The sequence below is a fragment of the Tachypleus tridentatus genome, chromosome 6 (genome assembly GCF_004210375.1).
Source record: "Tachypleus tridentatus isolate NWPU-2018 chromosome 6, ASM421037v1, whole genome shotgun sequence".
Classification (NCBI taxonomy): Eukaryota; Metazoa; Arthropoda; class Merostomata; order Xiphosura; family Limulidae; genus Tachypleus; species Tachypleus tridentatus.
Genome location: NC_134830.1, coordinates 59,412,154 through 59,429,663, shown reverse-complemented (window position 1 = coordinate 59,429,663; position 17,510 = coordinate 59,412,154). Strand labels below are relative to the sequence as shown.

At 33.7% G+C, this 17,510-nt stretch overlaps 1 protein-coding gene across 5 annotated transcripts in view; it reads left to right on the top strand.

The window, feature by feature from the left end:
• Positions 1–10,504: 10,504 nt before the first annotated feature.
• LOC143252623 (calcitonin gene-related peptide type 1 receptor-like) overlaps positions 10,505–17,510 on the top strand; it is a 60,734-nt gene continuing 53,728 nt past the window's right edge. For 3 of the 5 annotated variants that reach the window (XM_076505032.1, XM_076505031.1, XM_076505028.1), the window contains exon 1: positions 12,216–12,415. Coding sequence is in view for 1 of the 5 variants with exons in the window: in XM_076505030.1 (XP_076361145.1) it covers positions 12,383–12,415 (33 nt within the window). In the remaining 4 variants the exon portion in view is untranslated. Of the gene's footprint in view, positions 10,618–12,213; positions 12,416–17,510 lie in introns of those variants that run through there. The other 2 variants (XM_076505029.1, XM_076505030.1) reach the window with 2 other exon arrangements.

Below are 17,510 nucleotides of genomic sequence, written 5' to 3'. Positions count from 1 at the left end.
GACATTCATTTAAAGTCCCTTTTTTGTTTAGTAAAAACAGTACATATGTAGACATACCCTTCATTTCTTACCTGATATATTTCTTTTTCAAAATTTCTGTTGATGTTTGGTATTTAGTATTAATATAGAAATTTGGTCAAGGGACATGCTAACTTCCAGAACTATGTCATGAAGGGTGTTATGTTTACTTTTCCCTGGGTATACAAATGCTGTAATGTTGAATATACTACATATAAACTAACAATATTCTTATCTGCTAACAAATTGGGTAATGCCTCAAGGATATAATATCCTTTATTTTCATGTTACATTCATCACCAGTTGTGGTTAGTTCCTTCATCCTGAGAAGGATGTTTTTGGTTTTGGTATATCATGTTATGATTTCTCATTTTGGAAAGCTTGATAAATAGTTTAGAATAACAAGTAATATTTAATAGAATATAATACGAAATGTAAACTAGAATTTGGAGAGCTGTAACATTACTCTCTCTTCAGTATAGGCACCACAATTTACACTTGTCTTTAATGTTGACTGAAACAGAGGTTGTTTTTTGTGTTTTATCTCCTTGTGTCAAACTCACTTGAAGTCAGTTTTTCTGGCAAATTTCTGGTTGTAATTCTATTCTTGCCCAATTACTTGACAGATTCTTAGGGATACATAGTGTAACAAAATTACACTACCAATTACTTGACAGATTCTTAAGGAGACATATTGTAATAAACAGAGTACTCTGGTTATGTTGTTATTTGTTTAAAAATATTATGTTCACTGAAGTGCTACCTGCTCTGTTTATGTTTTCATGTCAGAAATTGGTTCATGGATTGACCTTGTGATATAGATCTGTATTTCAGAGCTGGTAAGCTGGGTTTTGAATCTGTGTAACACCATAAAATATTTTCTCAACCTTTAGTTGTGGTTGTATTATAAAACTGACAGTCATTCCTGTAGAGTGCTGCTGTGGTTGGTAGTTCAAAATTAAGAATGATAACAGACAACCATGGTAGCTTTTCCATAAATACACTTTAACATTTACTTGTCATACAATGTCTCAGTGATTAACTTGCTGGATAGTGAATCTGATGTTCAATGTTTTGCAACCTGGTACTGCCTAACAAAAAAAAAAAATGCACTTTAAACTTTAGAACAGAGGGCATTTTTTAAAAAAATTGATGGTCACATCCTTCTCTTCAGTTAAAGTAACCTGTTAGCCCATCACTGCAAAATTAGGGATAGATCAGATAAGTTCTTGATCAGCTTTTTACAAATTTCAACAAAACAGGAATAATTAATTTACATCTCATGTTTGAAGTTGCTTGTTGTTGATATCACTTTTGTGTTAATATTTTAGGACATCACTCTGTTAATTGCTGGGTTTTCACTTTCCAGCAAAACCAATATTAAACATCTCAAGCAGTTATATTACACATGTGGTATATGCTAACAGCACAGAAGCAGCTCAGGTTCTGATGGATATATCTGTACCTCAAACTCCAGTAAATTGGTCCATTGACATTTAAGCTACAGTGATGTAAGATGTGTGAGAGCACATGGAGGAACTCATTTAGCTGTATCTATACATTATTAATAAACGTTTTAGACACCATCTTAACCAAGAGTCTGTAGTTGAGACTGATGAATTGGAGAAGGACGAGGATGCTCAATTATGTTGTACTGACTTGCCTGATGTAGAGAAAATATCTAAAAAAGTACTAATCTGTGTGCAAGATAAGGAAACATTGGAGTTAGAGGGAAAATACAGATCTGACAGTTGATTTCCTTGTCAAAATGAGTGGAACTAGCTGATCGTTGTGGTGGTCTGACAGTTACCAATTTTTGAATCAGTGACTGAAAGGAAGTAACAATCCTTGTTTTTCAAGCTATCAAGTGATTCTAGAGTACAGTGTATGCACTACATCATATAATTTTGCCTTGATCATTATACAGTTAGGATAGTTGTTGATTAATGTGACCCTAAGCAATCCTTTTTTTTTGCAAATTATCAGGTAAGGTTTCAGCTACAGGAAAAACCTGTCAAATACTGGATGATAGTTTGATTTTCTTCTTAAGCTAGACTGGTCACATGGTTAAAAAAATCAATGATTGAAAAACATTGCTACTCTTGCCTTTCAAATTACTGAGTGAATTTTCTAATGCAAACATTTTCTAATGTTTATAGCAAATTACTCACCTGATCTAGCTGAATAGTGAAAACCATACAGAGCATGCTGTCTGGTCATTGTTATATTCTCCCATGTATGCCGAAAGAAGTATCATTTAAAATGTATTGAAGGAATTCACTTTGAGAGCAATACATCAATAGCTGAAGAGTCTTAATTTAGCCGAATTCTCCCATAAATTGTATTTTAATGCCTGAAAATAATAATAATTTGACAGTTAATAGGTATCAAAATATTATGGTGCAGGAAATATCAACTTCTAACCCGAGAATGTTATCCGATTAATTTGCATTGGAGAAAGGCTATTACAATGTGTAATGATGATATATATATGTAGCAATGCACATATGTTAATAAATGTATATGTGTGGCCTTGTACACATGTTGGAACATTACACAAAACCATTCATGAGTTTTGAATGCCAAGAAAGAATCAATTATACAAAATGCAAATAATACAAGAGCTTATATGAAAATAAATGATCTGATCAGGATGTTAATGCTTTGTGATATGAAGTAACTGTGAGTATTGACCTGAAAGATATTTAAAGATTAAGTGCACCTATAAACAACTTAAAACCAGACAACATCAAAATTATAAAAGCAGGTAAAGGCAATGCTATAGTTATAATGAATACATTCAAAAAAATAAACATCTTGTCAGATACAAACAGATTTAAACTACTAAATACAAATCCAACAAAAACGCACGAAAACCAGTTATACAAGATACTACTACAAATGAAAAAACCAACACAATCTCGTAAAATTTACTCTTACCTACGAAAGACCTACTCACCACAACTATACAGCAACCCCAAACTTCGCAAACCTGATTGTCCACTACGACCCATAATGTCGACCTACGAATGGTCATTTTCTAAATATGTAACATCAGCCGGCTCCTTTTTAAAAGACTTTTAACTTTAAATGTATTCTTAATCAACTAAATCATAAAGCCTTAATGGTCAGTTTTGATGTAATCTCCCTCTTTACAGAAGTCCCAGCAACTGAAGCCTGCAAGATAGCTTCATAACTTTATATGCAATTCTCTAACCCATGGATACACATCCCCAGCAACCATTATGGAATTCACTACCACCAAAACTGACTTTATATTAAATAACTAAAACTATCTACAAATAAATGGCCTAAGCATGGGAAATACCATGTCACCAGTTTTAGCTAACATTTTTATGACGCATATTGAATCACAAGCGACCAATTCAGCCTTACACCCACCACTATACTGTTACAGGTATGTTGAAGGTACAACTGCTGGGTTCACATCTATTGAACACACTTAGTTTTTTCATTAGTTAACTCAATACACCCCAACATTAAGTTCAACTATGAACAAGAAAAAACTAACCAAATAGCATTTCATAACTTCAAAATCACTAGAACTGATACTCAATTCAAAACACAAATCCACAGAAAAATCATCCATACTGAATTATAAAATCCCTGGAACTCAGCACATAAACAAAATAAAAACTCAACATGTTAAGAAACCGAATAAACATAGCCACAAACTATGCTCACCTGATGAAATCAACAAAATAAAACAACACTTCATCAACATCAACAAATTTCTTCAAAAACCCATGGAAACAATTATACGCACACACCTCGACCAATAACAAATAAACAACAATAAATCCCAAGATACAAAAAAACTACAAAACTTTATACCGCAGTATACCATATGTTCCCGACATCAGCGAAAAAATAACAAACATTTGTAAAAACATAATAAAACACAACATTCCAGTAAACAGAAAATGTATTCAAAAACCAGGTACGAAACTAAAAGTCCATACTATGTAAAAACTACACATGCCCCACGCTAGTACAGCGGTATGTCTCCGGATTTACAACGCTAAAATCTAGGGGTTCGATTCCTCTCGGTGGGATGAGCAGATAGCCCTATGTGGCTTTGCTATACGAAAACAAACAAAAACTACACTGACAAACATAACACCAACATAATATATAAAATACAATGCTACGACTCTATATTGGAGAAACAAGCAGAAAAATGGAAACTAGATTCAAAGAACACAAAAACACCTTCTCACGTTTTTGACTACTGCAAATCAAATAAACACAACATAACCATAGAAAACACCCAGATATTAAATAAGGAAACAAACGCAAAATCAAAAAAGTTCTACTTATACAGCAACTAAAACCAAAATTAAAACAATGTAAATGAACATTTTAATACCTATACTAAGGCTCAGCATGGCCACGTGGATAAGACACTCAACTTGCATCTGAGGGTCTCGGGTTCAAATCCCCGTGACACCAAGCATGCCCGCCCCTTTCAGCCGTGGGGACGTTATAATAAGACGGTCGATTACACTATTCGTTGGTAAAAGAGTAGCCCATATGTTGGCGGTGGGTGGTGATGACTAGCTGCCTTCCCTCTAGTCTTACACTGCTAAATTAGGGTCGACTAGCGCAGATAGCCCTGGTGTAGCTTTGTATGAAATTTAAAAAAAAATTATACCCAAACTAATTAATAACCAAACATCCACCTGCAACGTCCCCTACAATCCGGTACCCGTTTATACTCTCGTTACTAAGACATGTGTCCGTCAACGGTTACATTCAAACTCTTTCTTTCTTGACCTGAAGATGGCATAGGAAGGTCGAAAGATTGTTCTCTTCTTACTAATAAAAGTGTTAATACCCATACCGGCCGTTTTGAGATAGATTTTTATTTCAAGTGAGTTTCTCATCATCAAAAATTATGTGCACCTATTATTTTCATTAATACTATTGAGAGAATTTTGAGATTTAATTATTAGGCAGCTAGTAACTTTTCACGGGAGAGATAAGCCTAACAAAAATCTAAAGCGAGAAAACAATCTTGCCCGGTGTTTTTTTCATAAAGAGTAGTGCAAGATGTTTCAGTTGGGTAGGGTTGAAATATTTATGAGTGGATGAAATTACGAGGTCTGTTCAAAAAATACGCGGACTGTTTGATTGCGCGGCTCCAGTTGGTTCCAGGGGAATCCGCTTGGTGTCGCTAGGTTTGCACAGATCAGCTGATTACGACGCCATTTCCCGATTGCAGATATCTTCATTTGTGTATTAGCTACGCGGTTTTAAAAGAAGTGCGATTTTTTCGTTTGGCGGATTTCAGAATGAATGACCTGAAGGAGCAACGACTTGCTGTGAAATTTTGTGTTAAACTTGGAAAATCTGCGACTGAAACTTTTGGTATGCTTAACACGGCTTACGGTGATGTTGCTATGAAGCGTACGAGATGTTTCAAGTAGCATGAACGTTTTAAGGATGGTCGACAGTCCATTGAAGATGATGAGCGTCCTGGACGTCCTTCCACGTCAACTGACGACCCACACGTCGACAAAATCAACACCCTGGTGCGGGCAAATCGACGTCTGACTGTAAGGGAGCTTGCTGAAGAGTGTAGGATATCAGTTGAATCTTGTTACGAGATTTTGACCGAAAAATTGAAGATGCACCGCGTTGCTGCGAAATTTGTGCCTCAGAACTCGTGAGTTATTGCCCAAACACTCGATCACTGTTCTTTCCCCCCCCCTACTCACCTGACCTTGCTCCTTGCGATTGTTTCTTGTTCCCCAAACTCAAAAGACCCTTGAAAGGAAGAAGATTTGAGACGATTCCCGAGATTAAGGCAAATGCGACGAAGGAGCTGGAGGACATTACAAAAGAAGCGTACCAGGACTGTTTCAACAAGTGGAAACACCGTTGGGATAAGTGTGTGCGTTGGGGAGGAGAGTACTTTGAAGGAATCCCAGACCTGTAACTTCTAAATAAAGTACATTTTGTTTTATGACGTCAGTCCGCGTATTTTTTGAACAGCCCTCGTAGAGCATTATATGAAATTTGTAAACAATGGCTTAGATATTATACCAAATATAAATTCAGTGTACTCAGTATTTTACTTGGTTGTGATAGGATATTTTAAATTATTTTTAATATGCATACAGTTTTAGTGAATATGTTTAAAGCTGTACCAAATATGATACAGCCATACTAAATAGGAGCAATTAATATAACGGTTTCCCAGAAATAAACGTGTGTAACGGTCTGAGCATCCTATTGCTGCCAAATGCCATACAGTTTCTAGATGTTTCTCGAATAAATAGTCGCACGTATATCTGTTAAACCAGTGCTAGTTAAAGTACCCCAGAAAACTCAGAAGATGCATCTCAAATCCTGCATCTGTAGTACAACAACCAAACCAATGTGTTTATGGACATACATATACACACTGAATTTGAAAATTTTGTAAATTTATGAGTTAGGCCTACAAGAGAAGGAATATAAGTTCGTAACCAAAATATAAAAATTATTTTAATAACATTTTGAGTTATAATTTACAAAGACGTATATATTATTGTTATTTTGTATGGTAACTTTCTTACGACATCTTTACTGTTATTATTATTTAAAGCAATATGTTACCAATCAGGCTTTTAATTTATGACGTGACCGTTTTTGTTTTGGATTTTTAATTTAATATCTATTATTAGATTTTTCAAGTACATTTCAAAGGAACAAAGAAACAAAAACTACTTCATTATGTCTTGGAAACAGTTCAAATGAGCTTCATTAATCACCCTTGTAAATTTTCAAACAATTCAAACGATTTTACTCAGTAATTATTTGTATATATTCTTTAATCTATTTCTGTCTCAAATGTGCTTAAATTTTTTATACCATTTTGAAATATAAAATAATCTTAAAGTCAAATACATAATAAATTGGTTTTATTTTTGAATTTCGCGCAAATCCACACGCTAGCTATCTGCGTTAGCCGTCCCTAATTTAGCAATGTACAGGGTGGCCCATAAGTCCCTACCCATCCATATGTTATAAAGGACATTGTGTCTAAACAACGTTATAATACTAATGATGAGTTGAAGGCAGCTGTTACTGCGGCATTTGGAACAATAACCCCTGTTATGTTGAGATAAATGTCTCATAGAACATGGCGTCGCATAATATTATGCAGCGAGAATGAGGGACAGCACACAGATACCCTGGATACATAAGATATATGGATGGGTAGGGACTTACGGGCCACCCTGTATTTGTTTGTTTTGAATTTCGCCCAAAGCTACTCGAGGGTTATCTGCGTTAGCAGTCCCTAATTTAGCAGTGTAAGATTAGAGGGAAGGCAGCTAGTCATCACCACCCACCGCCAACTCTTGGGTTACTTTTTTACCAACGAATAGTAGGATTGACCGTAAATTATAACGCCCCCACAGCTGAAAGGGCGAACATGTTTGATTTAACGGGGATTCGAACCTGCGACCCTCAGATTACGAGTCGCGTGCCTTATCCACTTGGCCATGATGGGGCCATTTTAGCAATGTAAGACTAGAGGGAAGGCAACTAGGCATCATAATAAATACTTCCACAGTTTACTTTATTCGCTTGTATGTGTTTTCTTATAGCAAAGCCACATCGAGCTATCTGCTGAGTTCAGCGAGGGGAATCGAACCGCTGATTTTAGCGTTGTAAATCTAGAAACTTACAGCTGTACTAGTGGGGGACTAATTTGCTTGTATTAAATGGATGATTTAATCAGACATTTACAAATAGAAACACTAAATATATTTATGTTTGTTTCAAGCTAAGCACAAAGTTACACAATGGGCTATTCGTGCTCTATCGAAACCCTGTTCCTAGCGTTGTAAAGTCTGCAGACATACCACTGTACCAAATAATAATGTAAAACTACAATATCATTGTCTTCATATTGGGCTTTCTTTCTTGTAAATTAATTTAATAAATATTTTTATAATAATTTAACGAAAATATACGGAAGACAAAACTTTGACACAGTCTTGTAAATTTTCTTTAAAATGAAAACCGATAATGAAATTTATTTTTAAGAGAACATAAAGCTAAAAAATTACAGAAAATTAAACATTGCCTGTGGATCATAATTATACCAATTCTGTTAGTGAAAATATAAACATATGGCTTTATCGCGTTATTGATATCTCCAGTCCACTAGAAAGAGTATCATATCAGGAAAGTGGATACATTGTTAACGACAGTAATTCAAACTTTTGAAAGTTTGTAATTTGAATTAACTAAACATACGTATACATTTCGGTTTATAATGACGTAATTGTAAATCAGCACAATTCTTGCTGCATACACTTTTTACAGTAATGCCTAAAATTTTAAAGCAGACAACTGGACGAGCATATACACCATAAAAATGTGGACAATGACAGTGGACAGTGGGCACTACAAAGAAGGTAGTAATTTTCATTATAAAATAACAAACGGTGAAGTTAAAAATAATTAGCAGTTAAATCATTTAAAGTTAGCAAAAATCAACTTAAGAGGTTGACAACAAAATAAAAATTATAACCTAGTAAGAAATATTAATTTAAAGTATTACTCATAAAACTAAGACTGATGGTGGCTCAGGGCTTATAGCTCTAAAAATTTGGTTTTGATACCCGAGGTGAGCAGAATGCAAAAAAGCCCTTTGTGTAGCTTTGCACTTAACAACAAATATTACTTTAATGTATTTTATGAAGGTAAGGAAATGTTATTTCATTGAACATAACCGTTTATATGAAATAAAATCTACGTTAACTATTTTTGAAGAGAGTGTACGTGTTGAGAAACAGAAATCTTTACAAATTCTTCGTTTCACAAACTTTTTTGGTATAATCAAAGGTCAAGAGGTTAAGCTTTCAGAAATATGGCTTATTTTTTACACTTTATGTTAAATAAGACATAGATGTAAACTATTTAGTATTACGAGCTAAAATCCGAGGTTTGATTCCCAGCGATAGACAGAACACAGAGAGCTGTTTGTGTAGTTCTGTTCCAAAATTAAACGAACAAATAAAACTACTTCACCATGTCTTGGAAACAATTCAAATAAACCCTTGTTATTCATTCCTGAACAATATCACGTAAATTTTCGCACCTTTCAGACCACATTTTTCAAGAATAATCGTCATTTGATATATGTGAAAATTTACATGACATTGTTCAGGAATGAATAACAAGGGTTTATTTGAATTGTTTTCAAGACATGATGAAGTAGCTTTATCTGTTCGTTTGATTTTTTCAAGAATAATCGGCGCAGATAGCCTAGTTGCTTTGCTCCATAAAAAACCAAACCAACCAAGAATAATCTGTATATATATATTATTTAGACCATTTCTGTTATGATCAAAGTATGCATAAAGTTCATTTATATGACTTGAAATAGAAAACCATTTTAAAATCAAATGCATAACCAACACTCTCAGAATTTTTTCTTTCTTTACTGGCAAATATAAGCAGTTAATCATTAGACGGTTTTACCCTACTTCAACAGTAGTGTTCTAGAATAAATAGCCTATAATCTTGTCACCTCGTAATGCGTAAATTAAGAGCACGATGCCTGCAGTGGATGCTTTACAGATAATATATTGTTTATTTTTTTACTTAATAAAAAATAATAAAAACATCTGGCTTCACTACATAGCAAATATCAGTTGAACTTTACTAAAATTAAATAAGCAAATGTAATATGCAGAAAATTACAAAACAAAGATATCACAAAACGAAATACAACAACCAGTAACGTAACCTCACGTGCTGACAACTTCACCATTATACCTACACTAAGGAGTTGTATCCTGTCATTCCTTAGTTTGATTGCTTTTGGGTTTTGTTTCTTGTTGTTTATTCTGACTTTGAATGTCTCGCAGTAAAGTCAAACATAAAGCTAGTTTTATTAATGAAAATCGAAATCAAACAAACTAATTATAATAATTATTTGTGCATTGCCAGATTTACATCAAAACTCACATCGAAATGCCCTGGGATAAGGGACAGGTTGAACTTTGAAACACTGTTTATTTAAAAACGCTTTTCGACGTACTAATACAAGACCAAGCCCTAAAATAACTCAGAACTGAAGAAACGTTAAAACTGCGTATGTTATTCAAGGATTTTTTCCCTTTGTTTTTAACTGTTCATTCAACGACACTTACTCAGCTTTATCGTGTTATTTCATGGCGCGTGCTTGGTGATTAAGGGAGCATCTTTTAAAAATTCATGCTCCAAAACAAGTCATTCTTGTCTAAACTAGCATACATTCTCATTTGCTTTTATAAGAGAAAAGACTGTTGAAGATATTTATCTCTCTCTAGATTTAATCCTTTTAAGAACTACACAAAGTAGTATAATTCTAAACATTCTCTTCTATCTGTCACTTTTTATGCATCCCTCAAAACCTTTTATGGTGTGGTACAGGTTTTTGAAGCGAAATATAAAGATAGATAAGTATACATTCCCTAAAAAAAAATTCACTGCCACATAAGTACAGCTAGAGACACTGATAGAGTGACCAGCGACCCAACGCAGCAGTCTCCAGCTTGTGGTATATGGGTAAAGAAGAAAGTTTTCAAAAACGTAAGTAAATATAGGGATGGCTAATATAAATCCTTCAAAAACAATGCAAACAAGGTAGTAAGGATAGCAATTCCATCACCCCTATATAATAAGAATTAATATATAGCAATTTATATAACTATTCAATCACAATTAAGTCTAATTTATCCTATTTTTGCCTCTTAACATTATACTACACTATGCGTCTCTGCTATTATATAGAGATGATGCAACTGCCATTCCCTACCTTGTTTGTGTTGGTTTTGAATGATTAATAGCAGTCATCCTTACAATTACTTCCTTTTTTTAAAAAGAAGTTTTCTTCACTTGTTTACATGTTTTCTAATGCATTGTTTCAATAGACACAGGAAGGTTATGTTTATAACCAAGTTCTAAATACAATGAGGTTCCAACTGTATTATTTATTGTTTCTCTACTGTAGGCTGATAATTCTCGCTTCACCCTGTTTTTAAGATTTTAAAAAAAAACATTAAATGTTTGTAAGAAAGCTAACTCCAAGGGCTAATGATAACATCATTCACACCTGGAATTATATATATGTAAAAACGACTCGTTTCGGTTGAGAAAATATTTTACGATGACCGAAGAAGGTCAAAACGTTGTTCTCCTCATCGTAAAATATTTTCTCAACCCAAACGAGCCGTTTTTACATATATATTTCTCTACAAGTGGGTTTTCTCGACATCACTAACACCTGGAACTATGAGATTTTAAAATTATTACCAATTAATAATACAAAAAAGCAGATATTCCGTTTGAAACTACATCACATCATCAAAACTGGTTGACACTCTTGTTTTGGTCTTTGAGTTATCATGTAATAAAAAAATCCAATGAAAAGAGGAATAGAAAATTCAAATTTTTTGTCATGATATTTACAGACATTTCTAGAACTTATGACTGAGTCATTACATAAATATTGTTATGAGAGGAAATACTGTACAGTATTGTAAAGTTCTGATAACCTGACGAAGAGATGTTTTAAATACTATTTTGATGAACAACCAGGAACATCTCTACATAGACAGTGCTGCCACCTGCCCTATTTTATCTTTCTCATGTGGAGCGACGTACTGATAATTTGACGTTTGGTAATTCTCCGAAAAGCCACAAAACCATAATATTCCTCTAGGATTGGAAACATACGAAGTACGCTCTTTGCAGTAACGGTTTGTGAACCACGAACTCTCGGATTCACAGTTCGATAACACTAACCATTAGGCTACACTGTTAAGTGTACACTTAACACACAATATTTACGCACAGCTAATATAGGTTTTTATTATCTATGTCTTCAAATTTACAATGCTAATATCAATGGGTTAACACAGCAAATAGTCCGATGTGATTTTGCTATAATAAATCATGCATACTTATTATCTATAAAGTCAGGAGTTAGAGATTATACGCCAGAAATAAAAAAATTCTTTATCATTTTTTCAAAGTATTATCACATTTTATTTCTTAATAATCTACCGGGTTTTGATACAAAAATAAATATTTAATTAAAATCAAAACGTTATAAAACGTTATATCACAACTATAAATATTTCTTAAACGCACTAAATTGTACTATAGGCTGTTGAGCACGCGCATATTGATGTTGTTTCTCGTGAAATTTTGAGCAGACGAAAACCGACACCCGCGGTGGCTGAACGCGTCACGTGAAGGGTGTGAATGGAACAAAAGAGTTTGTATACAAGCAATAATATCTGATTTACTTATTATTTCAGTTTTATTATTTTAAACAAACGGGAATCCATGTATGACAACACTTTCCTGGGAATGCAACAAAGTGGTATGACTTGAATTATTTGTACGATATCTTTCTGTTCCATCTTTAAACTAGTTTTAGGTCAATACTTTCTAATCTATAACAAACTGAAGAAATATCTTACTTTCAAGGAATTATAAACTGTAAAAATTTAGTGTTTAATTTTCATTAAAAAATTCTGTATTCCAGTAAGTTAGTTACCATAGACTAAATGTGCAAAGTAAAATGTGTCATTGATATAATTAGCAGCTTATAAGATCACCTAATACAGTTTTTAACTAAGTCTTTTAAATGCTTTATGTGCTAATTACCATCGGCCCATCTACCTTCTATCTTACGTTCTGAATGATAATCTATCTGCTGTTGTCTTCTGAGTTGGTAATGAACGAAATGAAAGTTTGTCTTTTTCATGAAAATGTGTGCGTTATCCATTCAACTGGAGTCTTTCATATTAGAACTCGAATCAACTAAAACCTATTTGAATATTTTCAAGAGGACTAACTATGTTTTACTGGTTTCAGTGCTAGCATGATTGAGTATTTTATCAGTTAGGTGGACGTAGAAGGCTTCGTTCTTTTTTTTTTTTTTCTCTCGTACATGTGATTCATCATATTATTTCAGAATTATTCTAATCCCCACAACATTACCATGAGCATAAAACGTTTTTATTTAAAAACAAAGGTTGCAAGATCTACCTTCACGAATGCGCCTTAAGAAGAATTTTGACTTTTGGAAGACAATTTAAACATTACTGAGATGAATACATGGGAAGGGGCTTGATGAGAATAAGGCGGTTGACTACGTGAGGCAAATATCAATTTGAAAAGCAACCAAGGCATTCTTCAATATAATTAACGTAACTTGAAAATACTTAAAATAAGTTTCGGATCTCAGATTCAGAGACATAAAGCACGTTTTAAACCACTGAGAAGACTAGCCTTAACATTTCATAGAAACCTATCTTCACGAGTAAACCTTGCCTTTTTATTGAGAAATATATGGTAAAAATAATTATAATATTAATAATATACAAAATTATTGAAAGAAAAATGCAATAGTTGCTTTTGTGACTCACAACAGTCAAGGATATGTAAACAACTTAATTTCTATAAATGGTATTAAAAACCAAAGGTGTTGAAAATCCGTTAAACTGGCACAACTGATACCTAAAAATAGGGTTATAAAATTTATTTATATTGACCAGAACAAGAACAAAAACAACTTATTAGCTAATAAATCGTTTCCATATAGCAAACTGACTCGAAGAAAATGATGCCATAAATCAATATACAAGAAACTGAAACCTATACTGATTAGCCCCCTAGTGGCACAGCGGTATGTCAGTGGATATACACATCAAGAAACCGAGTTTTGATACCCGTAGTGAACAAAGTACAGGTAGTGCACTTGGGTAGCTTTGTACGTAATCCGAAACAATCATTGTAATGATTAAAGCACATTTAATAATCAACTGAAAACTCTCAGGGATAAAACTAATTTCAGGCATAAATCTAATAATATCACATGGTATTCAGCCGACTTAAAACATTTAGAACTGACCTCTAAATTGGTAAGGACAATAATAGTCAAAATCATTTTACTTAGTTTTAACATTAATTACACTATGTAAAACAAATTTTGTTCCTGATAGTATGTGTTATTTCTTAATTGCTTATGCTGTAAAGGTACAGAAAATGGCCATTATTTCCTTCAAACTTTGCTTTTGTAACCTGGGTGATGAAGTTTAGAAATTAACCTATTTTCTATGTAAAAACGGGCAAATTTGCACATTTTCATTTACATAAGGTTTGAATAAAACAATATATGAATCAAGGTTTACATGTATTTATACTAAAGTTGTACAAAAATGAACAAAAATGTTTAGAAGTGAGTAGTTTTTCGAGATTTGCGACTGTATTGTAAATCACTTTCCGTATCAGCCCCCAAATATAGTCTTCCATCATGTTTTCGTTATATACTCTTTGATAGTGGCGTTCAAGATCCAGTATATCTTGGTGTAAGCGCTTGCCTTGCTCCTCTGAGTGTGCTCCCATGTTTTCCTTGAATTTATCAAGATGAGCGTCAAGGATATAGACTTTCAGGGACATTCTGCAACCCATTTTGCCGTAGTTCCTCACCAGAGCCTCAAGTAGTTCCACAAGTAGTTCGGCCTTTTGATTACCCAAGAAGCCCCGAACCACTGCGACAAAGCTGCCCCAAGCTTTTTTTTCCTTCCCATTGAACTTCTTAGGGAATTCTGTGCACTCCAGGCATCTTCTTTATTTGTGGTCCAACGAAGACACCAGCTTTGACCTTTGCCTCAAACAGCTTAGGGAAGGAGTCTTGAAGGCACTTGAAGGCTGCAGACTCCTTATCGAGAGTGTGACAAATTGTTTCATAAGACCCAATTTTATGTGCAATGGTGGGAACAACACCTTCTGGAAGTCCACTAGTGGCTCACACTTGACATTGTGCCTCCCTACAGAAAACTCGGTCCGTTGTAGCTAGTGCTTCCTGTTGTAGCGCACTACAGTGTTCCTGCTGTCCCAAAGGGCAAAGATAGCAGGGAAACTTGGTAAAGCTTCCTTGGAGACCCATCAGGAATGACATAATTTTGAAGGTAATACTCCCAGCCATACTCATCATACTTCAAGACAGATGCTGTCACTGAGTACTTTTTCTCTCTTTCTTGATAAATTTGCCACATATGTAGCAGAATGCGTCTGGAGAATGCTTGCAGCGACTTGATGCCATATCTGATAAAATCAGATAGGTCTATGTGTTCACTTAGGCAGCTAGAACTAAACTAAAGTGGTGACTGGTGAGCCCTCTATATATATTACTATGGAAAGTTCTAGAACATTTTCGTAAGTTCTACAACATTCTGGAAAGTTTTTGAAAATTCTTTTAAGTTCGAGAAAATTCTCTATCAGCTATTTAGCACTGAATCTACCTGAAATGTTCTGGAAAATGGGTAAAGTTGAAAATTTCATTACCCCTGTCTCAAAATCAAAGTTTGAAGAGAAAAATAGGTCTTTTCTATTTACTTTAGGCATAAGCAATTGGGAAATAACACTTTTTGCCCAGGAACAATAAAAAGTAAAAATTTTATTATTTAATTTTATTTTTAACTTTTTAGTATTTCATTTAATTACAAGCACCTAAGAGACAGGGATGCATAAATCTATCGTAATAGACTAACTGAGATTTCCGAAATAGATATATCAAAGGTACGAGCTAACAACTTGACTTCTAAATATGATTTGGATCCGCCGAATCTGAAAATGCTGATTGATTAATTTATCTTGGAGAATTTAGAATTTCGAATTTGTTAAAAAAAAAGAACGCAAATGTTGTGTCTTTTTCGGTATTTTAATACATGTTAGATACGCTAATTCGCGATATAAAGTGAACTAATTATATTACTTTGATATGCATTTGTAGGTTGCGTATTATTGTAATCTATATATACAACATTATTACTACAATGCTCCTTATAGGGATTTTGCCAAGACATAGCAGTTGAGTATATGAAAAGAATGAAATAAAATTATTAGATGACGGCCATTTTGTTTTTTGTAATTGACATTTAGAAGAAAACATTTTCGAACTTATCTGGTCCACATTATTCCCAAAGACCTGTTTCTAATTTTTCCCTTATAATGTTTCCTGATTTTTTATCCATGTTCCGACAAATATCAAGTCTGATATCCCACAAACATGAGCCTAGAAAATCTATTTAATATGTATGATTGACATACAAAAAAATTAGAGATGAAAAAAAAAATCTTCTTAAGTATGATGTTTCCAGTTCATTGTGAACAAAGTAGTTATCGAATAGGTTTAAGTTACATGTTTATGTGATGAAATTTATGGTTGGAAGTGGAAATGTCTTATATTGAAAGGCTCAGATGGTTTATGGAGTGTTGATAAACCTAAGAAGAATCGAGATAGCTATTAATTCCATCCTTTTATAACTAGTAAAAGATAATGGTTTTCAAACAGTGGGTCGTGGTCTACTGTTTAAAGACATGTCACATTGTGTTGCAGAACAAGATCTTGTAAAATATAAACATATATTAATTTTAAAAATATTTATGGAATAATGATTCCCAAAACCCAGAACATAAGAGTTCTACGAGAAATTATTGAACTGTATTACAACAGTAACACAAATCCCAGATAATTGTTTTGTAACATATGTGAGTCGTAAGTTAAGATAGTTTGAAATCTTGGCGTAAGATGTATCGTTATTCCAATATATATTTTTTCTAATGTTCGCTGCAATTTCTACATTTAGTTTATCATGCCAATGCTAACCAGATGCCTGAAGGTCGTAAAGACGTGTTAGCCCTTTTATACAGTTAAAGGTGCATTCTGTAACTTAAATCTCAAGCTAGTATTTATGAAGAAACATGTAGAGACTGATTTAAAACGGTTCAGAATTGTTGTCTAACAGTTCTAAACAGTTTTAAGTCAGTATCTTATTTTTTTGCTCTGTTGATTTTTTTTTTTTTTTACTTTTTTTTCGATCACAACAAATAACAAGTAATAACGCGAATTAGAATTCCATTCAGTTTGATAACATAACAGTGTGGTGTGAATAAATAATTTTATGTTTTTAAGTTTAGTTTACTCGTTTTCTTTTGTTGTTTTTGTTTGGTTCATTCTTTACTTAGCAATCTTGAGCCTGGGTTTTGAAGATACTTTAAATTTGTAGAGTTTATGGAGGTGTGAAATTTTAAACCTGCGACACCTAAACAGATTATATTGGTTTCTGGATATAGAACGTGGAAGTCAGAAACTTTTTTTTTTTGTTAATCTAACAAGTTTAGTTAGGTTCAGGAATTGTGAGAATTTAAGTTTTTGTATGGACCCGGAAGGTTCAGTAAATTATGCAAGTATAAATTTATTATAAGTCTGGTAGATTTATGTACTTTTTGTTTGGAATTAGGCGCAAAGCTACACAATGGACTGTCTGTGCTCTGCCAACCATGGGCATTGAAGCCCGGTGTCCGCAGACATACCTTTGTTCCACTGGGGGAGGCAGATTTATATAGTCTCTGAAGAGAGGGCATGAAGCTTTGGAGTTTCAAAGATCTTACATTTTTAGATGGTT